This window comes from Alosa alosa, chromosome 10 (assembly GCF_017589495.1).
Source record: "Alosa alosa isolate M-15738 ecotype Scorff River chromosome 10, AALO_Geno_1.1, whole genome shotgun sequence".
NCBI lineage: Eukaryota > Metazoa > Chordata > Actinopteri > Clupeiformes > Clupeidae > Alosa > Alosa alosa.
Window position 1 is genome coordinate 5,097,452 of NC_063198.1, and position 27,239 is coordinate 5,124,690.

At 42.1% G+C, this 27,239-nt stretch overlaps 2 protein-coding genes across 2 annotated transcripts in view; one reads left to right on the forward strand and one right to left on the reverse strand.

The window, feature by feature from the left end:
• hemk1 (HemK methyltransferase family member 1) overlaps positions 1-19,832 on the forward strand; it is a 31,472-nt gene extending 11,640 nt beyond the window's left edge. Inside the window, exons 8-11 of the mRNA XM_048254914.1 lie at positions 6,526-6,631; positions 6,931-7,026; positions 17,041-17,151; positions 18,285-19,832. Coding sequence (XP_048110871.1) covers positions 6,526-6,631; positions 6,931-7,026; positions 17,041-17,151; positions 18,285-18,324 — 353 coding nt within the window. The 3' untranslated portion in view covers positions 18,325-19,832. The remainder of the gene's footprint in view (positions 1-6,525; positions 6,632-6,930; positions 7,027-17,040; positions 17,152-18,284) is intronic.
• Positions 19,771-22,307, reverse strand: cish (cytokine inducible SH2-containing protein). The gene is made up of 3 exons (XM_048254915.1): positions 21,690-22,307; positions 21,037-21,170; positions 19,771-20,897 (listed from the first exon to the last, which is right to left on the reverse strand). The coding sequence occupies exons 1-3, from the start codon at positions 21,707-21,709 to the stop codon at positions 20,344-20,346; spliced, it is 708 nt and encodes a 235-aa protein (XP_048110872.1). The 5' UTR covers positions 21,710-22,307; the 3' UTR covers positions 19,771-20,343.
• Positions 22,308-27,239: the final 4,932 nt, after the last annotated feature.

The window sequence follows — 27,239 nt, forward strand, 5'->3', positions numbered from 1 at the left end:
TTCATTTAGTCAAGCAGTGACATGTGGTTTTTAAAAATAAATGTGGTTCTCAAAGTGGGGTCGGCAGCACATTGTCAGGGGGTCTCTGACAAAGTTTGCTACAAAATATGAAATTGTCTTAATGTATCAGCATTAAACATCTATATGTCAAAACACTTTACTATTAATTAACCGCCAACAAAATGAAAGTTATAGCAAACACTATGTGTTCAATAGGCCTACATTTGACAAAGAAACAACAATAAAAAAATCCTACATACTGTCAAAATGTGCTAACATGACTATTGTGGTATTGGCACTCTATGTTTTTAAAATCCATATAACATAAGCATAACAGAAAAAAAGCTATAGGCCTACAGCTACATGATTAACTTAAGTTGTATGTGTTGCAATTTTGAGGGGTCCTTGGAGAATTTTCCACTCCATGAGGGGTCTCCGGCCCACAAAAGTTTGAGAACCCCTGGTTTAATGCATGGGGTAACATGACGTGAGACACACAGAAGATAAGCCTGTCTTTAGTAGCCTATCCCTGTATCCTGTCCCTCTCAAATCATTTTAAAGACAGAGACCCCCGGACCCCTGTGTTATTGTGATTAGGAATAGGTCCAAATCTAAATGTTTGGGTTCAGTTTATGAAGTGTTGCTACAGCATAATACTGTGTGTTTGTTATTTTTATTTATTTATTTTAATTTTATTTTTTTTGGGGGGGGTTGTCGATCCAGTGGTGGGCCGATCCAGGAGAAAATTGGCAGGGCCGAATTTTGCTCCCAGTCCGACCCTGCCTTGGCCTCACACTGTTTGGATCACTGACATTAGCCCAGTGTGAAATCTGATCTGAGGGGTATTTCACAAAACCTTGAAAACAGATCAAGCTAGGATTACTTGGTTATCCTGGCTGAATTTAGCATTGACTTGGTTTCTTTTGTAGCCTGGAAAATCCAGATCCTGATAGATTAAGATGAAGATGAAGATTAAGGGTCTGGCCAAGAACAATTTAATGGCCCAACTCGAGGGGCGGCAACACGCATGCATTTAAAAATCTCACTGCACGCAATTGGATAACACTAGACCATGTTTACTCAGAATGAACTCTGGATTTCCAGGGTATTTCTTTTGCGGTTTCACAAAATAAATGGCACATAAGCTACCAAGGGGATTTATTATGTGCAGCTAGCCTGGGCCCGACAAGACTAACAGTCAGGCTTTTTTTACTTTTAGATCTTCTAGATCTTTCTATCTAGATGTACCTATGCATACTATTTGCAATTTTTATTTGCTCGCAAAACACCACAGATAGTCTATGTCATATGGTTGGCATTTTAATTACAGTGCATGAAAATGCACTGTACTGTTCTTCCTAGGCATTTTATTATTACAGTGCATGAAAATGCACTGTTCTGTTATTCCAAGGCTTCTTCTTCTTCTCTTCTTCTTCTTCTTCTTCTTCTTCTTCTTCTTCTTCTTCTTCTAACTCATTTAATGCAGCTTCAACCGTTTAACGTAGAAACTTCATTCAAACTGCGTTGCGTAGGTCTTACTTAGGACATGTGGGCTATGTATTTTTCAGCTTTGTAACTTTTATACTTTTTAAACTATTAATTAAAAACTACTCAAAATTTCCCCATAGACTTAACATTGGGCTGTGACATCACAATAGAGCCGTTAAGCAATTAGAATCCTATGGCAGGTGTTCAGGCCACCTGGATCAACTGCCAGTTAGCATGTTAGCATGCTAGTTAGCATAACTGCTAAAAATTATTAGCTAGGTTAGCTAAGTAACATGGTTAGCATAGTTAGCATGCTAGTTAGCATGTTGCATAAATTAGTTAGCATGTTAGCATAGTTAGCATAACTGCTAAAAATGATTAGATAGGTTAGCTAAGTAACATGGTTAATATAGTTAGCATGTTAGTTAGCATAGTTATCATAACTACTAAAAATGATTAGCTAGGTTAGCTAAGTCACATGGTTAGCATAGTGAGCATTTTAGCATTGTTAGCATGCTAGTTAGCATAATAACTTGGTTAACATTATTACAGTGCATGAAAATGCACTGTACTGTTATTCCAAGGCTTTTTACAGTGCATGAAAATGCACTGTACTGTTATTCCAAGGCTTTTTTCTTCTTCTTCTTCTTCTTCTTCTTCTAACGCCCAGTTAATGCAGCTTAAACCGTTTAACGAGAAACTTCATTCAAACTATGTTACGTAGGTCTTACTTAGGACATGTGGGCTTTGTATTTTTCAACTTTGTAACTTTTATACTTTTTAAACTATTAATTAAAAACTAGTCAAAATTTCCCCATAGACTTAACATGGGCTGATGACATCACAATAGAGCCGTTAAGCAATTAGAATCCTATGGCAGGTGTTCGGGCCACCTGGACCAACTGCCAGTCTCAGGCTTTAAGCATACAAACTGGCCCTATTAAGACTACACATCCTGTTCAACTGCTTCCTCTGCCAAAAACTGTTTCAAAATAAAAAGTCCTCACTACAATATTTCACTGTTAAACAATTTAACCCTTTAAACTACTGAACTTTTTTTTAACTGTTCAGCCATTGTAACTGTTACTTGTCATCAACTATGACTCCTACCCACTGTAGCTAGTTAGCTAAGTTAGCTAAGTCACATGGTTAAGATTGTTATAGCATCTTTACAAGATTTTAACAAAAGCTTAAAAATTGCTTAAAATGATTAGCTAAGTTAGCATTTTAACAAAACTGCTAAAAATGATTAGCTAAGTGTAACATGGTTAGCATAGTAAATTTTTAGGAAACTGCTAAAATGTTACCATAGTTAACATGTTAGTTAGCATAGTTAAAAATGATTAGCTAATAACTGGTTAAAATGATTAACTAAGTTAGCTAAACTGCTTAAAATGATGGTTAAGATAGTTAATATGTTAGCATAAGCATAGTTAGCATAATAACTGCTAAAAAAATGATTAGCTAAGTCACATGGTTAAGATAGTTAGCATTTTAACATTGTTAGCATGCTAGTTAGCATAGTAACTTGGTTAACATTATTATCTTTGTTAACATAGTTAGCATAACTGCTAGCAAACATTAGAGCCATTCCAAGTGTCAGTTATCGTCAACTATCTACCTAAATAATTTAACCATTTAAACTATCCACTTATTTAACTGTTCAGTCATTCCAACTATATTAAACCTCATCTACCTAGTAAATTATTTACCTATATAAAACTAGGTAGCTGTTAGTCATTACCTATAGTTTGTTTTAGCAACCAATATAGTATGATATTTTACATCATATTTTTGCATTTTCATGCACTGTATTTCCTTCAGGAAATGCTTTTCTAGTTCTTCTTCTTCTTCTTCTTCTTCTTCTAACGCAGTTAATGCAGCTTCAACCGTTTAACGAAGAAACTTCATTCAAACTATGTTATGTAGGTCTTACTTAGGACATGTGGGCTTTGTATTTTTTCATCTTTGTAACTTTTTATACTTTTTAAACTATTAATTAAAAACTAATCAAAATTTCCCCATTGACTTAACATTATGATTATGACATCACAATAGAGCGTTAAGCAATTAGAATCCTATGGCAGGTGTTAGGGCCACCTGGATCAACTGCCAGTCTCAGGCTTTAAGCATACAAACTGGCCCTATTAAGACTACACATCCTGTTCAACTACTTCCTCTGCCAAAAACTGTTTCAAAATAAAAGTCCTCACTACAATATTTCACTGTTAAACAATTTAACCCTTTAAACTACTGACCTTTTTAACTGTTCAGCCATTGTAACTGTTACTTGTCATCAACTATGACTCCTACCCACTTTGGCTAGTTAGCATGGTTAAGATAGTTAAGTTATGGTTAACATTGTTAGCATAGCTTGTTAGCATTTTAGCAAAACTGCTAAAAATGATTAGTTAAGTTAGCTAAGTAACATTAACATGGTTAGCAAAACTTTAGTTAGCATTTTAGCAAAACTGCAAAAATGATTAGCTAAGTTAGCTAAGTAACATGGTTAGCATAGTTAAGATGTTAGCAAGCATTTTTAGCAAAAACTAAAAAAATGATTAGCTAAGTTAGCTAAGAAAGCATGCTAAAATTATTAAGATTTTTTAAGAAAACTGCTAAAAATTATTAGCTAAGTTAGCTAAGTAACATGGTTAGCAAAGTTAGCATGTTAGTTAGCATAGTTAGCAAAAAACTGTTAAAAATGATTAGCTAAGTTAGCTTAAGCAAAGATCTTTAGCATGTTAGCATGCTAATTAACATTTTTAGCAAAAAAACTTGGTTAACATTATTATCTTTGATAAGATAGTAGCATAACTACTAGCAAACATTAGGGCCATTCCAAGTGCCAGTTATCGTCAATTATCTACCTAAATAATTTAGCTATTTAAATTATCCACCTATTTAACCGTTCAATCATTCCAACTATATTAAACCTTATCTACCAAGCAAATCATTTAACTATATAAACTATCCACCTATTTAACTGTTCAGTCATTCCAACTATATTAAACCTCATCTTCCTAGTTCAGTCATTTGATCTATATTAAACCTCATCATGTTGGTTGCCAATTAGCACATCATCTGTTTTAACAATATATTTCACACCATATGTTTTGCATTTTCATGCACTGGTAATTCCCTGGAATTGCATTTTCTAGTTATCTTTGTTAACATAGTTAGCATAACTGCTGGCAAACATTGGAGCCATTCCAACTGTTAGTTATCGTCAACTATGTACCTAAATAATTTAACCATTTAAATTATCAACCTATTTAACTGTTCAGTCATTCCAACTATATTAAACCTTATCTACCAAGCAAACAATTTAACCATATAAACTCATCATATTTTTGCATTTTCATGCACTGTATTTCCTTGAGGAAATGCTTTTCTAGTTCTTCTAACGCAGTTAATGCAGCTTCAACCGTTTAACGTAGAAACTTCATTCAAACTATGTTACGTAGGTCTTACTTAGGACATGTGGGCTTTGTATTTTTCATCTTTGTAACTTTTATACTTTTTAAACTATTAATTAAAAACTACTCAAAATTTCCCCATAGACTTAACATTGGGCTGATGACATCACAATAGAGCCGTTAAGCAATTAGAATCCTATGCCAGGTGGTCAGGCCACCTGGATCAACTGCCAGTCTCAGGCTTTAAGCATACAAACTGGCTCTATTAAGACTACACATCCTGTTCAACTGCTTCCTCTGCCAAAAACTGTTTCAAAATAAAAGTCCTCACTATAATATTTCACTGTTAAATAATTTAAACTACTGAACTTTTTAACTGTTCAGTCATTGTAACTGTTACTTGTCATCAACTATGACTCCTACCCACTGTAGCTAGTTAGCATGTTAGCATTGCTAGCATTTTTAGCAAAACGGTTAAAAATGCTAACAATACTTGCAATGCTAACAAAACTGCTAAAATAATTAGTTAAGTTAGCTAAGTAACATGGTTAGCATAGTTAACATGTTAACATTGTTAGCTAAGTTAGCTAAGTCACATGGTTAGCATAGGTAACATTATTAGCATAGTTAGCATTGTTAGCATTTTTAACAAAACTGCTAGAAAACATTAACTAAGTTAGCTGAGTCACATGGTTACTATAGTTAGCATGTTAGCATTGTTAGCAAAACTGTTAAAAATGATTAGCTAAGTTAGCTAAGTAATATGGTTAGCATAGTTAGCATTTTAACATAACTGCTAACAATTATTAGTTAAGTTAGCTAAGTCATATTGTTTACATAGTTAGCATAGTTAGCAGCATTACCATTATTAATATTTTTTTTAAAAATCCTAGAAAACATTAGTTAAGTTAGCTAAGTAACTTGGTTAACATTATTTTCTTTGTTAACATAGTTAGCATAACTGCTAGCAAACATTAGAGCCATTCCAACTGTCAGTTATCGTCAACTATCTACCTAAATAATTTAACCATTTAAACTATCCACCTATTTAACTGTTCAGTCATTCCAACTATATTAAACCTCATCTACCTAGCAACCAATATAGTTTGTTTTTACTCTGTATGATATTTTACATCATATTTTTGCATTTGAATGCACTGTATTCCCTTCAGGAAAGGCTTTTCTAGTTTTCTGTTGCTTGCTTCTTTTGTTAATAGACATTTGATGAGGCCTAGTTGAGGAAGTACCCACACACGAGTGCATTCAGTTGATCTGTCACACCTGCACTCACTGTTTACAAAAAAAGCCATGTTTCCCCATTCAAAAATGTAATACTTAATATCCTTGTTAGTCTCTATCAAAAGCCAAAGCTCTTCACTTGGTGTGAATCAAAGTGTAATCAAAGGTCCTTGCCCAGTGTGAATGCACACATTATATTATTGATATTTTTTAACTAATAATATATATTATATTTATTAGAGCACATCTCAATCACCTGGCCTTAAATACCCAACAAAGGCGTCGTTCACAGGAATATAACCATGGGAGTGTGGGAAATGAGTTAACCAGTTAACGAGATGTTAACAAGGGTACACGTGTGTCTGTCTCTTGGCAACAGATGCAGACTGGCTTCTGAGAACTTGTAACCCCGTGGAGGTGCTTGTTAGTAACCCTCCCTACCTCTTCACTGAAGACCTCGATTCACTGGAGCCGGAGGTCAAAAGGTCAGATGGTTAATGCACTGACACTCAAATCCACAACCAGTCTTTCCCTCCTCCTACTCATGTACACACCTGCTGTAAACACACACACATACACTCAAGCCAAGCCTGATATACATTTCTTTGGCAAAAACAATGTGTGAGATAAGGACCATTTTGGTGAGGAAAAATGACATCAGATGAAAAGGTGTCAGAGTAATTTCCTCAAATACACATACACACACACACACACAATACACACTAACACTCACAAGCTTTATCTGCCACCTATACACAGACAAAACATACTATGCATATTCCAGGTTTGAGGATCATGCTGCATTAGATGGAGGAGAGGAAGGAATGTGTGTCATAGACCAGATTCTGGCGCTTGCACCGAGGCTGTTAACTGATAACGGGTAAGCCCTGGGTCATCTTTTGGGTGTGTCTGTGTGAGTCTGTGAGCTTGTGAGCTTGTGTCTTGGGATGCATGCCTGAGCATGAGCGTATGCTCCTCCCGCCTACATTTCTGATTGTGCGCTAGTATTTCTATGAATGCTCTTTGCTGTGTACCTACTGTATCTCACTGACTCACTCCAGTGATGTGTAAACAGGACATTCTAATCCCGCTTAGTCACTATTGCAGGGGCGGACTGGGACCATAAATCGGCCCTGGCATATTTGGCCCAAGCGGCCCTCAAATCGGTCGGGCGCACCTAATTAAATACAAAATCTTTGCATTACCCTTAAATATGCATATATTTTCAACTGTCATGGAGCACTGAAAGTGCTATCACTCTGACTGATCAGAGGTAGCCATGGAGTACATGATCTCCATATTCAAGTAGTCTAGGATATACAAGAAATTATTAAAGAAGAGTTTCTGCTTGAAATCAAAGTATCATTTCAAATTATTCAATAGGCTACATTTAAACTATACAATGCTCAACTGACAGCAGCACCAAACAGTTACTGAAGCCTATGTGTAAAGAGCTAAATTACCTAGATTGTCGTAGACGTTAATCACTGTAGGACAACTGAAACAACACGAAATAAACAGGGCTGTTGCTGGAAATATTTTATTCCTGTAGGCTATACTACATTGCTGGTACATTTTGGAACATTATAGCTACATTAATTAATTATCTTTAATGTCTTCCAGTAGCCTATCGTATAGGTTACTGTATATTAGTTGGCTTGTGCATGAATATGACTTGATGTTTTGTAGCCTACATTTCCGTCAGTCTACAGTCTTTTAGCCCATCTTTACCATGATAATTAACCCTTCCAAGATAGAACCCTTTCAACCGTCTACTTTGAGAGACCAACCACCACTCATGCCATCGATGTTGAATTTTGGGCGTCTGACGGAAACTGATCAATCTGACCAACAATTAACATCGATTTGACACTCTTTTGCTGTCCGGGGCAGGGGCGTCACTAGACCTTATTCACTGGGGCACGTGCCTTAGTAAAAGTCTCCAGTGCCCCAGTAAAATTCTAGCGCTGCTCTCGCTGGAAACGGCATTCATGAGCGCATCTCCGTGCCTGCTTTAGTCATGACTCGAGCCTGTCACTTACCAGCCAATAAAAAACAAACAAGGAAAAAAAGAAAGGGGCCATAATAGCCAATCAGGAAATAGCACCTCTGTAGCTGGGTAAGATTGAACGCAACAACCAATGAAAATCGTTCACATGATTGTTCCGAGTGTTTCGTTGTACAGTGGAAACCGCTGGAGCTCATCACATCACTTTGAGCGCAGAGTAAGTCGTCTCCTGTTTTAATGTTACAACAAATTCACAACTTGTTTGACAGAAAATATGACGTTGATCGATGTTAGAGCATCTGTTTTTCAATGCTTAGCGTCAAATTTGTAGCCTAAATTTAGCAACAGTTTACCAGCTTGTGCTCTCTCCCTGACACACACTCACACCATGCGTAGGCTGCATGCACACATGCGGACAATTAATAATGATTTACGTATAGTGTAGAGAGAGTCCTGTAAAAGTAACCTATACTGTTTGTGAAGCTGTCCTACTGTAAAACTAAACATAGCCTTCTGATAAACTATTCAGAGATGGACATCAGAAAATTAAAGGCTAGGCAATCAAGGACATGGGTAGATAGATGGAGGAGAAATAAAAAATAATAAATAAAAAGTTCTATGGAGATGTGCAAAAGTTGGAGATATGTGTGTGTGTGTTTTGACATGTGATGAAATAAGAAAATAAATAAAAGGTCTGTAGCATAGGGAGAGGGATGTAAAAGGGCTAAAAGTCATGTAGGTGTGTGTGAGGGGGGGGGGGGGGGCATGAGTGCTGAGGAGTGAATGAGTGCAAAGTCAGTATAGTGTGAGTTCAGAGTTCGGATGGCCTGGGGATAAAAACTTCTCCTGAGTCTCTCAATTCTGGCTTTGTGACTACATACAGGCGCCTTCTTGATTTCAGCGGTAGGAATAATCCATTGTTAGGATGAGAAGAGTCCTTCAGAATCTTTTGGGCTCTTAGGAGTACTCTTCTGGAATAGATATCTTGTAGAGCAGGGAGTTGAGTTCTTATAGTGCGATAGGTATGATAATTGCCCACATTAACGGTAACATTAACATTTATGTTAAAGTGCCAGTGCTGATGATGAATTATCACCAAAAGTCAATATGAAGGCTTTAGTAGGCTATTTAAGCTACAAAGAACTGCAGTATTGCCAGGATGACTATAGGACCCTTGCCTGGGAGGGAAGTATATCTCAATTTTGACTAAAAAATAAGCTTTCCCTTGTGTTAGTAGGAAAGCCTATTAAACTCATGCAGTGAGTATAGGCCTACTTATGCCTATGTGTTTGGATGTTGCTGGATAGTGGTTCTTACAACAATTGAGGGAGAGAGTGCTGGTCCTACAGTATGACAGTGACAATAATGATTTTGAAGCTTGTAGCCTACCCGTAGGCTAGCCATTTATTTCATATTGCGCACACATTTATTATTTTTTTTATGTATTGGTAGTTGGGGGCCTGTGCCCCAGCAAAGCTCTAGGTCTAGAATCGCCCCTGGTCCGGGGTTGCAAATCATTCATTTAGAACATTTAAGTTGCACTATTTGTTATTATAATCACAGCACGGCCTTACGTTAACATAACCACATCATTACATTATCGCAATTAATAAGTCATCATAATCATCATCGTCAGCATGGCATGTCACACACAGCCTACCTGCTCCACCACTGAGTTCTTATCATGTAGCGTCAACTAGGCTCCACCACCTGCTCACTGTCCCTCTGTATGCTTGCTTACAGTACATCCTCGTTCAAACTCAACGAACTTCAACATGTTGCTGACATATGCTAGCCTGCAAAAGGTGCGTCGGCCCACCGGGAAAATGCCCGGTATGCCAGATGGCCAGTCCGCCCATGATCCTAGGAATCAGTCCAGTGAACATATGCCAGACTATTCCCAGCCTACTTCATTGAATCTAATAGACTAATTCAAGGCATCCGTGATATCTACCATAGGCTGTGTGGCAGAGATAGTTTTTTTGCAGTGATTTTGTGCTGTACACTTCAGTCGAGCAGCTTTCTTCTCTTTTGGGAACCACTAAGAAAAGACAGGGAACCAAAGTATATTGTTACCAGTCACCTAAAGAAAACCTAATTAATAGGTTTTGGTGTTTAATCTGAGAAACTATTAATAATAAATGTGCTCAGTTACCTTGGGCACAGTGCACACAAATATAGTTATAAACAAACAAGTTAAAAACAAAAACTAAATAAACAAACAAATGGCACAACAGATAGGAAATGTAATATAGAATTAAAGTCAATTAAAAAAAATAGCAGGAACAGGATAACCAAAAATAGTACAACCACATACAAAAGCTATAAATACAAATTCTGTCAAAACATAATAGACCATACTCACCAGCAAAGCATTTCATGAGTACAACTTTTAGGCAACCAACAACAACAGCAATCCAACCAGCAGCAACAACAGATCCAGCAGCAACAACAGATCCAGCAGCAACAGCAACAGCTTCAACAGCAGCAGCAACAGTTTCAGCTACAACAGCAACAGGTCCAACTGCAGCAACAACTGCTAGCCCAAGCCCTGCAACTACTCTCAAACCCGGCTACTCCACCTGCACCCACCCCTGGTTCTTCTGTTCCTGTACCACCCGGCAGTGCTGCCACCAGATCCCCGGCTCCTGAACCAAAGATTGGGAACCTGGAGCGTTTCGATGGAAACCAAGAGCAAGTAAGACCATTCTTGAGCAGCTGCCGAATCCAGTTCGCACTACAGCCCAGAACCTTCTCAACGGAGGGAGCCAAGGTGGGGTATGTCATCACCCATCTCACCGGCCGAGCTCGGTTGTGGGTAACGGCGGAATTCGACCGGCAAACCCCAGCCTGTGCCTCCTTCAGTGCCTTTGAGGAGGAGATGTTAAAGGTCTTTGATCTAGGCTCGCCAACAGCCGAAGCGTCACAAGCTCTGCTCACCATCCGTCAGGGCAATCGGACAGTGGCAGACTTCTCCATTGACTTTCGTACCCTGGCCAGTCAAAGCTTGTTTAACTCAGAGGCACTGGTGCAAGCCTTCCTCCACAGCTTGGCGGACTATATCAAAGGCGAGCTTGTTTCTCATGACCCGCCCTCAGCTTGATGCGCCATTGACCTTGCCGCCCGCAGAGATTGACCGCCATTATACAGACCGGAGGAGGGAGAAGGGCGTCTCAGTCAACCTGCCATCCGCTTTTCTGGTCGATACCTCCTCTGTCCAGCCCCTGCCTGTCAAGTCCCAAGGCCAACTCAATCAGCCTGAGGCCATGGAGATTGGCCGTGCCTCTCTGACTCGAGGAGGCGCCGGGCGGTGCCTAACCTCCAACCTTTGCCTCTACTGTGGTGGTGAAAATCACCGTGGTAAGCCACCTGTCCGGCAAAAGCCGCAGCTCACCAGGTGTAGGGGAGATCGGGTGAGCTCAACAAGTCTTCAGTCTCCCTCCATCCGAAAACCCCTGCTTCATCTCCGCCTTCAGCTTTCCGACCACGACTCATCGTTGCACGCCCTTGTGGATTCTGGAGCGAAGCAAACATCATGGACCCTGAGCTTGCACGGCAACTGGGCGTGAACCATCATCAACTGGCACAACCCATTCCTGCGAGCCCTGGATGGACATCATCTGGGCACGGTCACTCACATCTCAGCCCCTTTTGACAATTCTGCTGTCAGGAAACCACCAAGAGTCCATCCAGTTTCACCTCCCTACACTCACCTGGCCAACCACTCATTCTCGGATACCCGTGGCTCCGTCAGCACAACCCCACATCGACTGGGAGACCGGAACAGTCCGTGCGTGGGGAAGGAGTTGTCACCAGACCTGTTTAAGGGGGCCACCCTGCCCGTTCACTGGGAAATATCTAAGCTACCCAGGACATATCCAATGTTCCGACCTGTTACCACAGCCTGAAAGAGGTGTTCAACAAATCCAAGGCGACATCTCTACCCCCACACAGACCCTATGACTGCTGATTGATCTCCTGCCTGGCACAGCACCTCCCAAAGGGTCGTCTGTATTCACTGTCAGCCCGGAAAGAAAAGGCCATGGAAGACTACATTAATGACTCTCTTGCCGCCGGGATAATCAGACCGTCTTCTTCCCCGCGGGAGGCGGGATTCTTCTTCGTCGGTAAGAAGGGCCGGTTCTCTTCGTCCATGCATAGATTACCGGGTCTGAACGACATCACGGTTAAGAATCGCTACCCACTGCCCTTACTTTTCGTCTGCCTTGAACTGCTGAAGGGAGCCACCGTATTCACGAAGCTGGACCTTCGAAATGCCTACCATCTGGTGCGGGTGAGAGAGGGAGGCGAGTGGAAGACTGCGTTCAACACACCAACCGGCCACTATGAATACCTCGTCATGCCATCGGCCTCACCAATGCCCCAGCAGTTTTTCAAGCCCTAGTGAATGATATCCTCAGGGACATGCTAAATACATTTGTTTTTTGTGTACCTTGGCGATATTTTAATATTCTCAAAGACTCTGTCAGAACACGCACCATGTCCAGTTGGTCCCGCGCCTGCTGGAGAACTCTCTTTTTTGTGAAGGCAGAGAAGTGCGAGTTCCATGCCAAGACCGTTTCATTCCTGGGGTATGTGATCAACGAGGGGCAGCATTCAGATGGATCTCCACGAAGGTGTCGGCTGTCACGTCCTGGCCAGTCCCTGAGTCTGGGAAAAGTTGCAACAGTTCCTGGGCTTTGCAAACTTTTATAGGAGGTTCATCGAAACTATAGCACAGTGGCTGCACCACTCACGGCGCTAACCAGCACTAAACAGCCGTACCAATGGACAGCAGCTGCTGATAAGGCCTTCAATAGCCTCAAGACATGTTTCACTTCCGCTCCCATCCTCCAAATGCCAGATGCAGCAAGGCAGTTTGTGGTGGAGGTAGATGCTTCGGACGCGGGGAGTGGGTGCAGTGCTTTCTCAGAGAGCAGCCGAGGATGGCAAGATGCACCCCTGTGCCTTCTACTCCCGTCGGCTAACCCCAGCCGAATGCAACTCACGACATTGGGAACCCTTGAGCTGCTGGCCGTCAAGCTTCGCCCTTGAAGAATGGCGGCACTGGTTAGAGGGGTCAAAGGAACCATTAAGTAGTGTGGACAGACCACAAAAACCTGGAGTATATCCAAACAGCCAGGAGGCTGAACTCCGTCAACAGCGGTGGTCTCTGTTCTTTACCGCTTCAATTTCCGCTCTCCTACCGCCCGGGATCTCGCAACATCAAACCTGATGCCTTTCCCGGATGTTTCAGAGGGACGAGATCACCGCCATGCCAGCTCCCATTCTTCCCAGCCACTTTGTCGTGGCGGCCCTCACCTGGGAGATCGAGAAGCAGGTCATGGAGGCTCTTCGGAACCAGCCAGGCCCAAGCACCACCCCCCAACCGTCTGTTTGTTCCAGCAAATCTCAAGTCACCTGTAATCCAGTGGGGGCACGAATCCCGTCTGGCCTGTCATCCGGCATCACTCGCACCCTTCATCTGGTCCGCCAGCGGTTCTGGTGGCGGTGGATGAGCAAGGATGTCCAAGAATTCATCGAGCTTGTCCCACTTGTAACCGAAACAAGACCCCCAACCAGCCTCCTGCTGGGTTGCTGCAACCCTACTGCACCCAAAGCGGCCCTGGTCCCACGTTTCACTGGACTTTGTTACGGGTCTTCTGCCCTCTGACGGACACACAGTCATCCTTACCATTGTTGACCGCTTTAGTAAGATGACCCACTTCGTGCCTCTTCCTAAACTACCCTCTGCTAAGGAGACCGCCCAGGTGGTCCTGGAACATGTGTTTCATTATCCATGGCCTACCCAGGATATAGTGTCAGACCGGGGCCGCCAATTCTCAGCAACCTTTTGGAAGGAGTTCTGTCATCTCCTTGGGGCCACCGCCAGCCTATCATCTGGATTCCACCCCCCAGTCAAGCGGCCAAACTGAACACATGAACCAGGAGCTGGAGAAGGCACTGAGGTGCGTGGCCTCCCAAAATCCCCGGGCCTGGGCTCAACACCTGCTCTGGGTGGAATATGCCCATAATTCACTCACCAGTTCCGCCACCGGGCTCTCCCCCTTTCAGTGTGTCTACGGGTATCAACCCCCACTGTTTGCCAGCCAGGAAGCGGATGCCACCTGTCCGTCTGCTCTTGCGTATGCCCGCCGCTGCCGCCGCACTTGGGCCCAGGCTCGCACTATGCTCCTGAAGTCCGGAACCAGCTACGCCGTCGGTGCCAACCGACAGAGGGCCCCAGCACCTACTTACCGGGTTGGTCAGAAGGTCTGGCTGTCTGCCCGGGATCTGCCGCTGCGGGTTGAATCACGAAAGCTGGCCCCTCGCTTCATTGGTCCTTTTCCTGTGCAGAAAGTCATCAGTCCAACGGCGGTTCGGCTTCAGTTGCCCACTTCCATGCGGGTCCATCCCACCTTCCACGTCTCCAAGGTCAAGCCGGTCCATGAAAGTCCCCTGGTCCCTGCGGCTCCGCCGCCTCCTCCGCGCCTCTTAGATGGCGGTCCTGTCTTCACCGTCCGGCGGCTGCTCCGCTCTAGGCGACGGGGTAGGGGTCTCCAGTACCTCGTTGACTGGGAGGGATATGGTCGGAGGAGAGGACCTGGATCCCGCCAGGAGGATAGTGGACGGACCCTCATCACTGACTTCCACCGACTACATCCTGATCAGCCTGCAATCCGTAGGGGCCCGTCCCAGGGGGGTCCCTAGCCGCCCTGCCCGCCCGGCTTCCTGTCCTGTGCCTGACCCTGATCCTGTCTCAGTACCTGTCCTGTCTCCCGACCGTGACCCTCCAGCTCCTTCTGAGGATGAGGATGCTCACTCGGACCTTCGGAGGAGTTCTGACCCGCCCGCCTGCTCCCCCTCCACCCTCCCGGCATGATGTTGTTCTTGGGACTTCTGGGGCCGTCCCTTAGGTCCTGTCATGAGCATTCTCTCTCCCTGGTAACAACCTTAATTGATTCAATTCTCTGCCACTCTGCTCACTCTCTCTCTACTCTGCCTAACGAGCTCCACCTGGCTCCGCCCTGCTCTGCTCTTGTTACCTGGCCAGCTGCGCTGCATTTCCCAGTCACCATCCTCACCTTGCCCCACTCTGCTCTAATTACTCTGCCAGCTGCACTGCATTTCTCCACTAACCTCTCCCAGTATATAAAGCCCTGTTTTTCAGCCAAGCCCTGTCAGATCGTCTTCAAACCTGGACCAGTAACCTGCCTGTCTACTCTCTGACTCCTACCTGTGATTCGGATCCTTTCTTGACTGCCTCCCTGTTCTACTGCCCCGGTTATCCCGACCCGCCTTCCGGATCTTCTCGATTACTCTCCGATCTTCAGCCCCCCCCGGTAACTCGAATCTGCCTTCTGTCTCTCACCACGTTTAGTGCCTAGCCCTGGTCTGTATTACTGCCTGCTGTTCACCTTGCTGTTGTGTGTGTGATTCCCCAGGCCTCCGACCACCAGGCAAGCAAGCCCGCCCAGCGTCACCACCCTCAGCCGAGACGCCGCTCGATCACTGGGGGACACACAGACTCAGCACCTTGGACTGGAACCCCCCGGAGACTTGGAAAACCCCAGAGCCCCGAGAACCCCTGGAACCCCTGACACCCCTGGCACTCCTAGCACCCCTGGAACCGGAACCTCCAAGACCTCACGTTTCTCTCACTCCTCTTCCCCCCTGAACCCTTCAATAAAAGACTCTGAATTTGAACTTGCGCTCTTGGGTCGTCTTCTGTCCTTGACAGAAGGTCTGATATGCTCAAGGTTTCTGTGTAAAAAAGTAGGTGGGAGGAAAGATAAGTGGGTGATATCCTTAAAAGAATTTTGTAAATAAACAGGAGCTAGTGTAATCTCTCTGGAAGACTGAGCCCTATGTTGTCCCCCCTGCTTTTTTCGAAACATTATACTAACTGCTTACAGCTTAAAGCATATTTAGAAGATTTATGTTTCCTTGTATGAGTCATCAAACAACTATGAAATAAAATGTAATGTTAGTCACTGGCTATTTTGTTGCCAACAAGATTGTTTGTTAAAGGGAGTGGAGCATGATATGGCTATTCAGCGTAGTGCATCGGTTGATCTGTGTAGTCCACATTTTTTGTGCCAAAACTGAGCACTATGTAAAACAAGAGAACAAACTGAAAAGAGAAACAAGTCATTTTTTCAGAAACAGAAACATGATGTAAAAACTCTTGCTCTCTCCCCCCCATCGAGCACCCTGCAGCAATACCATGCAAGAAGTAGGATTCAACTTGACATTAATAAATTGTTAACATCTCAAAGATGTCTGTTCCAGGAAATCAGTGAGAAAGTCAAGAAGGCAGAGTAGGAGGAATAGTCTGAATGCCTGGAGATCTCCCTTTCTTGGGGTGGGGGTGAGGACATGGACATGGATTTGCTCAACATTAGTTTTAAAGTTCTGCTGTCACCTCCTGAAGAAGTAGTGATGTACTGAATTTACTGAAGATAAGACATTTAAAATGTCTTATTTGCTATTGTTAACAAGTAGATCACAGTCCCATAAAACATTTTAAGTTGTTGGATTTTGTTAGAAATGTAATGCAGGGTAGAAAATGCAATGATATTTTTTTATTTGTAAAAAAGATAAATACAGAAGAAATGTGTAGCATAGGCCTGATGGTAAATTTCCTAGTCCCACAGTTATCTGGAAACTCAGTCAGGATGACAGTTAATCAGGAAACAGGCTTTATTCTTTCAATTATGCGCATCAAGGGAGAGACACAAGCTTCACCAATTTTGTTATGCTGTAAAGATTTAGTCAAGCAGTGCAAACAATGATTATTATCTTGAGATGAAAAGCAGGATTGTTTGTTCATCAGCACAGAGTGTGATGCCACTAACAGTATCAATGCCCTTTTGTTACACCCAGTCGAGTCTACCTTGAGGTGGATCCTCGACATCCCGACCTCATCCAGACCAGGCTGAAGGAAAAAGTGATGGGATTGAAGTATGTGAAGACTCAAAATGATTTTACAAATCGGTAAGAGAATGTTATGTTATGCCTGGTCAGAGACACAGGAAAGGTGGGGGTCAATCAATAGTCCAACTCAATAAGAATATGTATGTTGCAGCGAAGTAAACATTACACTATCTGGTCACAGAATAAGAGTCTTTCAGTGACCTTGTAGGAGACTCACAGTTTGATAACAAATCCCACTCCTATCAGAGGATACAGGAAGTCACCAGTTTCAACCTACTAATTATGAGGCACAAGATACACAAAAATGGAAAATAAAATGGTAGAAAATACTAGCATAGAAATGAATGAATCTCATGCACATACATATATGTAATATAATATTATATGTAAATAAAAATTATTGTTCTAATTGGCACTCTCTCACTTCCGTATTGTAACAGTGACCAGGAACCCAGACCTCAGCAGAGGAAACTGTTTTTTTGTTTTTTTTTTAACACTCACACAAAGAGTATAGAATTACCAAGGGGCAAAACTCTGTGCCTTCTAACAGAATGCTTCAGTTATGCATTTTTATAATGTGCCTTTGCCAACTGACCTTAATTCTTAATTTGAAGCTGTTTTAATTCTTTGTTGCACAGCAATAACTGCTGATTATCATTATGCACTTTTACCATGAAATACACTGAACGCTAAAACCCAAACACACCATGCTGACTAATAAATCCATGGCAGCTGCACACAAGATTCTTGAAAAGGATGTTTCCGAGAAATGTCCCTCTTTGAAACAAAAAGCCAGTAAATGCCTGGAAGCAGAGAGAATGTGATGTTGTTATCTTATACAGTTCCACTGAAAATTAAGATCCAATAGCCATCTCGCCCTCTCACCATCATCCTTCCTTCTTTAACGCAGAACACACTTAGATATTGTTTATATGGGAAAAGGAAAACAGAAATACAATTTTCAGTAGAAACATGCACTTACAACACCCTATCCCGTCTTGCTTTTTTTGAGTGAAATTTTTCTTTGTTTTGATAGAGCAAAAAAAACAAGCATATTACATTAAACACCAGAACTGTAGAAAGGAGACGTGTAGATGAAAAAAAACAATACTCTCTAGTGAGTCACTTGGCCCAGCCTTGGGAGGCTTCATGCAAAGACATAACATCTTGCTCCCTCTCCCTGACCTCCACAGACCACGCTTCTGCATCCTACAGAGACGAGGAGCAGGCTGACCGGCGGCTGATCAGGCGGTGAGCATGATCCGGAGGAGGGGAGATGGAAAGCCCGAGGAGATATGGGGTTGCTGCATTAGGGTGTGTGTGTTTAGCCTGTGGAGGTATTCAGAATGCAATCTCACTCCCAGGATCCTTCATAAAGCATCTCTCATACAGCACGTACTTATCCTAAGGGTGCTAAGAGAGGTCCGGAAAGCTACTTTAGAATGCTGTACCAGGCCCGGCTCTGGGCAGGTTTACAATTCTCTCAATACATTAACTGATTCGTCACAGAGTGTTACCAATTTGTTTTGAGTTTGGAAGTGTGTCTAGATAATTCTTTATGTGTGGGTCTATGTGAGTGTGTGTGTCAGAGAGCACTAGGCTGTAGGTAATTACTGCAGCCTTTCTCAGAATTGTCCCTCTTAGTACAGTACCTCTCATGGTCCCTGGAAGTGTAGCCCTCTTCTGAGAACCAGCTGGCAAACTGCTCATTGGCTTGCTGGCATGAATACACAAATGCAGCCGTCCTCAAAGCAATGTAGACTTTCACATTGGCTTGCTGTTCACACACTCATTTAATATTCTTTATGTTGTATACTCCCACAAACACATTTTCACCATTACTGTATGTGTTCACGTGTTTAAGAAATGTGAGCACACACAATGCCGTAAAACAAACAGAATTAGTGATTAGATAATGTGGGAGGTCCAAAGTAGGACAATATCTGCTATTGAAATTACATAACAATGCAAAAAATCTCACTTTTGCAAATATGTACTTTTGTACATATGTACACATACAAACAGCTCTGAACAGTATTTACTGTATTTAATGTCAAATGAAACATGGCTGCTGCGGTCGGTATCCAAAATGGATATGGGAGGAATTGTAATATTTGCCAATAAAAAAAATCACATATATAGCCCAGGTCTGTTAAAATGTCCAGTACCTGAAATTCTAATTCTGAGAAATGTGATTCACATTTTGTTGTGACGCACAACATGGGGCCTGCAATCACACACCAAAATTCATCAATACTGACTCCTATCCAGCCTTTTAATGCATCATCTAGTTTCATGTAACCTTTCAGATTTTTTCATTTACAAATACAGTTTTATTCTTTTTTTATTTTACTGAAATAAAATAATAAGGAAACCTCCCACTTTTCAGTTTTTTATATTGGTAAGATTAAAATAATAGCTTTTTATTTTCAAATTCTAAATTCTTAGAGACAGCCTTACTAAACTATATTTTACTGTGTATTTTGCTTACTTGAATTCATTTAAGGTAGAATAAAGGTTTATGGTGAGATGAAACCTATACATTCTTTAAGCTTCAATAGATAGACAAACTTGTGTTTTTACCTGGATGTTATTTTTAAAGGACCACAAGAAATTGAAGTAATTTTTTGTCATTTACGTCAGTTATCCAACTGGATGAATATATACGACTTCCATTTGTAGAGTTTCAGACAGTTTTATTACAAATCACAAGGATCTCTTTGTAAATATGTACAACAATCCACATGGTGGCAATATTTTAACAAAAAGGATGTGAATCCTTTGCTTTAAAATAGAAATGCATACATTTCAATTTGAAGGAGGGAGAAAAACCAGTGTTGACTCAGGTTACACCTCTCCTAAGGTCTTGGTAGAAGGGAGCAGCTGGCTATATAATTCCTTGAATTTGACCAGTCCTACTGTGTCACTGCTGCATGTGCTTTCACAGGTTACTCCTCACACAGTTCAAAGAGTTCTCTTTAAACAGGATAGTCTTTCTTTCTTATCTGTTCTCTGTTCATTGCTTGCTTTGTCATGCTCTCATGCCGCCCCCACTGCCTCCCCTGCCTTCAGCGTGGCTTCATGACGTCACCCGAGGGGTTTTCACAGTGTTTCCATTATTAAACCCAGGGGCTGAGCGAGCCTCCATGGCGTTCATCAACTCGTTGCACCAGAGTACCTGCTGCCTCTGGGAATAAAAAAAACCCCAATCCTTTCTGCTCACTGGCCCCTTGTCATGGGGCCCAAGACCAATCACAGCTGGAAAGGGTATTGCTGGAGGTAGCGTAGCAGTGGCCTCGGTAGGGGCAGCTGAGCAGGGCAGGCCACCTGCTTGTTGATGGCGAGGCGGGTGAGGTGTTGAAGGCTGGGAAAGGCTTGGGGCCTGCAGAGAGGCCTTTTGAGTTTAAGCAGCACGGCATCTCTGGCCTCTGGCAGAGGGGAGATCTCGACATCAGCCTTGTCCCTGTCCTCCCCCCTCTTTTTCGTGTCTCTCTGCTCCGCCACCTCTTCTGTCCCGATCTGTCCCTCCTCGGCTGTGCTGCTGCGCCCGGAGCCCACGTAGTGCTGCACCAGGCTGGGGATGTCTGGGAAAGAGAGCAGGCGAGGTCGAGCTGGCGAGCTGGAGTCCAGCCGGAAACGTCCGCAGCTGTACTCGATACGCACATTGGTGGGGCCGCGCTTCGTTCTCACCGATAACGTGAGCATGTAGAGAGGGTGGCTGCTGTCCCGCACCAGGAATGTGCCTTCAGATGCCACTTGCAGCACGGCTTGGGCATCACTTGCGGTCATTCCACCCCAGTACCAGCCTGTGAACAACAACAGACACAATGGCATTGTTAGTCCACGTTATCCTTTTTCAAAGAGTTCTCTTAAAGAAAAGGGCAGGCATTTTGAAAATATCTATCACTACTAGCTAACCATGTGCAGCGACTAACAAATTCATACCTGAGATTTCCATATAGCAGAAGGTGGTTGCTATGGCCTGTAGATCTTTTCGAGGGTCCCACTGTGGGGGTGCGCTGTGGAGGCAGCTCGGGGTCGGCATACCCAGCGGTATCACCGTGGGGATCGGTCTAGGGCTAGAGAGTAAAAGACTTTTGTTAAAAGGTGCACTTACAAAACAAAGGTTTTACCCAATACAAAATGACAGGGTTTTACTGATACTAGCAGCCTTTCTCGTTGAATAGGCTACATAGAATGTACATAGCCTATTATAATAAGCTTAGCCTACTTTGTAGCACGAAATTATAACCTTCATCTACTTGAAAAGGAACTGTTGTAACTAACAGAAGTCTAACCGTAATCTCTAAATTAATCACTTCCACACTTTGACTGCCCTAAAACTATGGCCAAGTGGCACAACAGAGTAATAATCATGTTGTGCGTTATATGCGCTCAATGCGTTATATGGTCAACACAAAGAAACCATAAAAGCGCAAGTCAAATGTAATGACTTAGTGACTTTGATTTCAAATGCTAGACTAAATAGTAGGCTATGTTTAGAAAATATTAAGCATATTCATACCATTTCAACGAGTTTAAAGACAGAGTTTAACAACAGTTGACGAATATAAAATGCATAGTTGCAGAAAACTTACCTATGAACGCAAAGAATCATAATTTGAAAGGGGAAGGTTGAATAAAATAAAAGAAACACCCCCGGGTATTCTTCGAAAACTCCTTTCTGTAATTTGGATTTAATGTGAGAAATTCTTTGTCCTTGGCAGAATAACTGCAAACCCGAGTCGTAAGTGACAAGAATGTAACCTATAGGCTACTCCAAACACCAAGATACAATGTTTAAAGACAACGATAATGTAGCCTACAATTTTAAAAGACCGAGCTCCCACTTAATGTTGTTTTTCGGGTGAATGTCTAAGTATTGCTGCGAGCTCAGTTGACAGCGCTGTAAAACAGGTTGCTTCATGTGGCTTAGTGGGTTTGGCTTGTCGAATTCAGCTTTGTTCCAAGAAGTGATTTCTCAGAATCGTTCGGTGACGCCACTGGCCTCGCTGACGCTTCTTCATAAATGTAGCCTTCTCGGTGTGCCTGCCCGACAACATTTTGGACAACAACATTATTAGACCATATTCTGGGTTGTGCGTTTTAGTCACATTAAAATGTTAGTTTTTAACATGCGATTTGCTATGGGTAGAGGAAGAAATTGCCCCTGCGTTCCCTCCATGGTCCAGTGGATCAGTAAATTCGCTTGAACGGCACATAGATTCCAAGAAGTGTATACTTTCCAGGAAAGCGGTGGGGCAACAGCCAATCCGCGACTCCGCTGCTTGCAACTCCGCCTCCACCGCCCGATGTGCCTGTAATGTAGGCTAACTAGAATTCCGGGTAGATCGACGAGAGCAAGCGGACCACGAGCAACACAATTACTCTCGCGACAATGGGAACAAATGTGGTGTTATTTTGAATGCGCTTACTTGGTGCTTTTCAATTGCCCAAAATTGCCCAAACCGACATATAATCAAAGTCATAAAACAATATTTGTTAAGAGTATATTTGCCATAAGACTGTAATAATAAGAGTTAATAGGCATATATATAAAGGTTTACAGCATTAAAGAAAATGTGTGCAGTAACTAATCAACCCTTATTGATGTGCAATCTCTAAATGACTCGATTTAACCTCATCGTGCCCTGGAATAGTGCCAGGGAGATGAGCCCATGTCTACACAAATGTTATGTATATGCACCATGTCCCTGTCTGTCAGATAACTAGCCTACACTGCCACCACCTGGCGTCAAAAGATACTTCCATTTGCATTAAGTATAAAAACTTGAACACAGCTGTCTGTTCTCATCCTTCTGATAAGTCACTTTCTGACATATACCCATAGCAAATATTCTGACATAAGTCACTTCCCGTCTGGATTACTGCTACTCTCTCCTCTTCGGCCTCCCTCACAAATCCCTCCATAAACTTCAACTGGTCCAGAAATCAGCTGCCCGCATCATAACGAGCCTCCATCCACCACATCACTCCTGTCCTCCAACAGCTCCACTGGCTCCCAGTTCAGTTCCGTATCCAATTCAAAGCATTCAGCTGCTCTGCTCCCCATCTCTGGAATTCATTACCACCCCAACTTGATTCATTGATTCATTCCCCCATTTCAAATCACAAGTCAAAACACATCTGTTTAAAACTGCCTATTCCATTTGTTGACAATTGCTCTGCCTTTTTTCTGTTTTATTTATATTTTTATTATTATTTTCCTCTGCTTTTTAAATGTTTTATGCATCCCTGTATGGTGTCCTTCAGTGCCAAGAAAGGCTCCTTTAAATAAAATGTAATATTATTGTTATTATAAGTGTGAAATACACAAACACACTCAGGGAACCTTTGTTGCCCAGAGAAACAGGAAATCTAAAGTAAGGCCCCATGTTTTTAACTAGGCCACTTATTTATTTCAGGCAAGTATTTTGAATCAGGAGCCAGGCTATTTATGCGTTTAACTTTACCTTGCTTTGTTATGCTTCAATTTATTTGAATCTAAAATATCAGCCTAAATCAAAGATTTCATTTCAAACTAGCTTTGGGTCCATATACGGAACTTTGCTGGTCTGGTCTTGTGATTCCTCTTCAGAAGTAGGCCTATTCTGCTCAAAAAAATTAAGGGAACACTTCAATCATACACTGGATCGGTACTCTGACACTGTTTGGTTCTGAGCACAAGTAAAACTTTTGAGGCAAGTGTTTTGTGAATGTAGTTTGAGAATGGAGAAAAGGGTGGAAGGTTTTTAAAAAATCTGTTTTAACAATTGTGGAAAACTACATTCACAAAACACTTGCCTCAAAAGTTTTACTTGTGCTCAGAACCAAACAGTGTCAGAGTACCGATCCAGTGTATGATTGAAGTGTTCCCTTAATTTTTTTGAGCAGTCATAGCCATTTGAGCCATGAGTGTTCCCAACAGATATTTCCTCTAGCCAAAAAAAGCTATTTCGAAGCCTTACAGTTTTTTCTGATTTAAACTATTGGCTGTTTTTGTAAAACTCTACACACAAATAAGAACCTTTCACCAAATCAGCAAAACATTGTAGTTCTCTTGCAAAAGCTAATAAACCTTGCTTAACTCTTCACACCTTCGTAAAAATGGTATTTTCGATCAAACAGTTAACACAAGCCATCACATTAATAAGCACACAATCCGCTAACTACACACTGATGGTATGAATAAAAAACACTGCTTTTGCTTTCTCTGTGCACAAGGTAGGTTATGTCATTTTGAGGTCATACTTTTGTCATTGTTCTGTAAACATACAGGGATCCAAACATCAAGTATAGGTGCTCATTCATTCACATCAAAAGAAACAAGTGTTTTTTTTTCCAAGTTGAAACACAAAATAGTAATTTCACTATTCACTAAAAAAATCAGTCTACATCGTGTCGTTTCCCTGGGTCCGGACACAAAATTTTGTGTGCATCTAGCAATGTCCTGTAGTCCAAGGCACCGGGAAAAATATCTTCTGGAATGCCGTATCCAGGCCTGACATGATGCCTGGTCAATATCCCCACATGCCTCCTCCATTGTCTGTAAAACGGTTATGTGTTGATGGGGATGACAGTCATAGACCCTCGAGCGCCAGGCAGAGAAGAACTATTCAATTGGACTCAAGAATGGAGAGTATGGGGGGAGGTTGAGTACAGTGAAGAGTGGGTGTTCTGTAAACCAGTTGCGGACCAAAGCAGCCCTATGGAAACTAACATTGTCCCATATGATGACGTATCTGGTCTGCTCTGGTCTCTGAACATTAGTGAGCATGTCATGTAAGGTGTCCAGTAATGTAATAATGTGTTTAGTGTTATATTGGCCTAGGGTTGCTTGATGGTGAACAACACCATTTTGACTCAAAGCTCCACACATAGTTATGTTACCACCACGTTGTCCTGGGACTTTGATTATGGCACGGTGTCCAGTAATGTTCCTGCCACGTCTCCTTGTTTTAGTGAAGTTACTGTAAAACCTGCCTCATCCACAAAAAGCAGCTCATGACCCATGGCATCTGCCTCTAGTTCCATCACTCTCTGGACAAGACAAAACAAATGCAGCACTGCAGGCCCATGCACAGCAATACAGTAGGTTTTCATTAGTTGTCAGTTATTATAATCATCAAAATTTAAAGAAATAAACACTTGAAATATATCAGTCTGTGTGGAATGAATGTATACATTATACAAGTTTCACTTTTTGAATGGAATTACTGAAAAAAATAAACTTTTTCATGATATTCTAATTATATGACCCACACCTGTAAGTCATGTCCCCACAAGATTGCATTGTATAGCAGTAGCTATTGATTCACATAGAGTTTGTTCCTAAACTGATCTAAAATAGGGCCCAGGTTGACAAATATCAGATTTTTCAGACCTGGGCTCTATTTTCAGATCAGACCAATCAATGAATGGAGGTGTTAACAGCAATTTTCTCCTGGATCGGCCCACCACTGGATCGACGACCCCCCCCCCCAAATAAAAATAACAAACACACAGTTTTATGCTGTAGCAACACTTCATAAACTGAACCCAAACATTTAGATTTGGACCTATTCCTAATCACAATAACACGGGGGTCCGGGGCTCTCTGTCTTTAAAGTGATTTGAGAGGGACAGGATTCAGGGATAGGCTACTAAAGACAGGCTTATCTTCTGTGTGTCTCACGTCATGTTACCCCATGCATTAAACCAGGGGTTCTCAAACTTTTGTGGCCCGGAGACCCCTCATGTGGAATATTCTCCACGGACCCCTCAAAATCGCAACACATAAAACTTAAGTTAATTATGTACAGCGGGGAAAGAACACGTCAACATGTTTTTCAGTAAGTATACTTCCAATGAGGCTATTTGCATGAAATTTTCACCAGACATTAGTATTAACTCCGATAATCCACCCATATAAAAAATCCAAACATTAAAGTCCATAGGTAGAGTTATGTGCAATAAAGTGGAATGACACAGGAAAAAAGTATTGAACACGCCTGCTGAAATTTCTTAAATACTTTGTGGAAAAGCCTTTATTCGTAATGACAGCTTTAAGGCATTTCCTGTATGATGAAACTAATCAGTCACAGTATTCTGGTGTGAGTTTGGCCCATTGCTTTTAAACAGATAGTCCTTTAATATTGAAGATTTCAGGGGTCCCTGTTGTGAATCCTGATCTTTAGTTAACTTCCAAAACTGTTCAATTGAATTACAGTCAGGGCCTTGATTTCCTTTCTCTGAAACCAATTGAGAGTTTCCTTTGCTGAATGGTTTGGATCATTGTCCTGCTGGAAGGTCTAGACATGTCTCATCCTCATCATCCTGGTGGATGTAAAGATTCTTCCGGAACAAAATGACTCCATTCATCATTCCTTCAATTGTATGAAGTCTGCTAGTACCATGAGATGAAAAACAGCCCACACCATGATGCCACCACCTCCAAACCTCACTGTTGGTAGGGTATTTTTAGGGTGATGCACAGTGCCATTTCTCCTCCAAATATGGTGTGTAGTATGACATCCGAAAAGTTAAATTTTTAACCAGAATACATACTCTCAGTATTTCATAGGATTGTTCAAATGTTGTGTAGCAAACTTTCAACTTTGACATGTTTTTCTTCAGCAATAGAGTCATGCGGGATTAGCGTGCATAGAGGCCATGGCGGTGGAGTGCATTACCTATGATTTTCTCTGTAACAATTGTACCTGCTGCCTCCAAATCTTTCTGGAGCTTTCTCAGAGTGGTCCTTGGCTCTTAGGCTACTCTTCTGACTATCCTTCTGACTTCCTGGTCAGAAATCTTGCAAGGAGATCCTGTGCATGGCCAGTTGATGATGTAGTGATGTTCCTTCCACTTGCAGATAATGGCTCCAATACTGCTTACTGGATGATTCTGAAGTTTTGAAGTGCATCTGTAACCAGTTCCATTAATGTTTTGCAACAATAAGGTTGCAAAGATCTTGGGAGAGCTCTTTGCTTTTACCCATCATGAAATGTTTCTTGTGTGACACCTTGCTAACAAAAACCTTTTTATAGCCCACCAGTGTGTACTAACCCAGCTTATATCAATTTGTACAGATAGGAGGGATAATTTATCTAACTACTTATAGATTCCAGTTTGTTCCTTGCCATTCTTTGCGTTTGTGTACTGCTTTT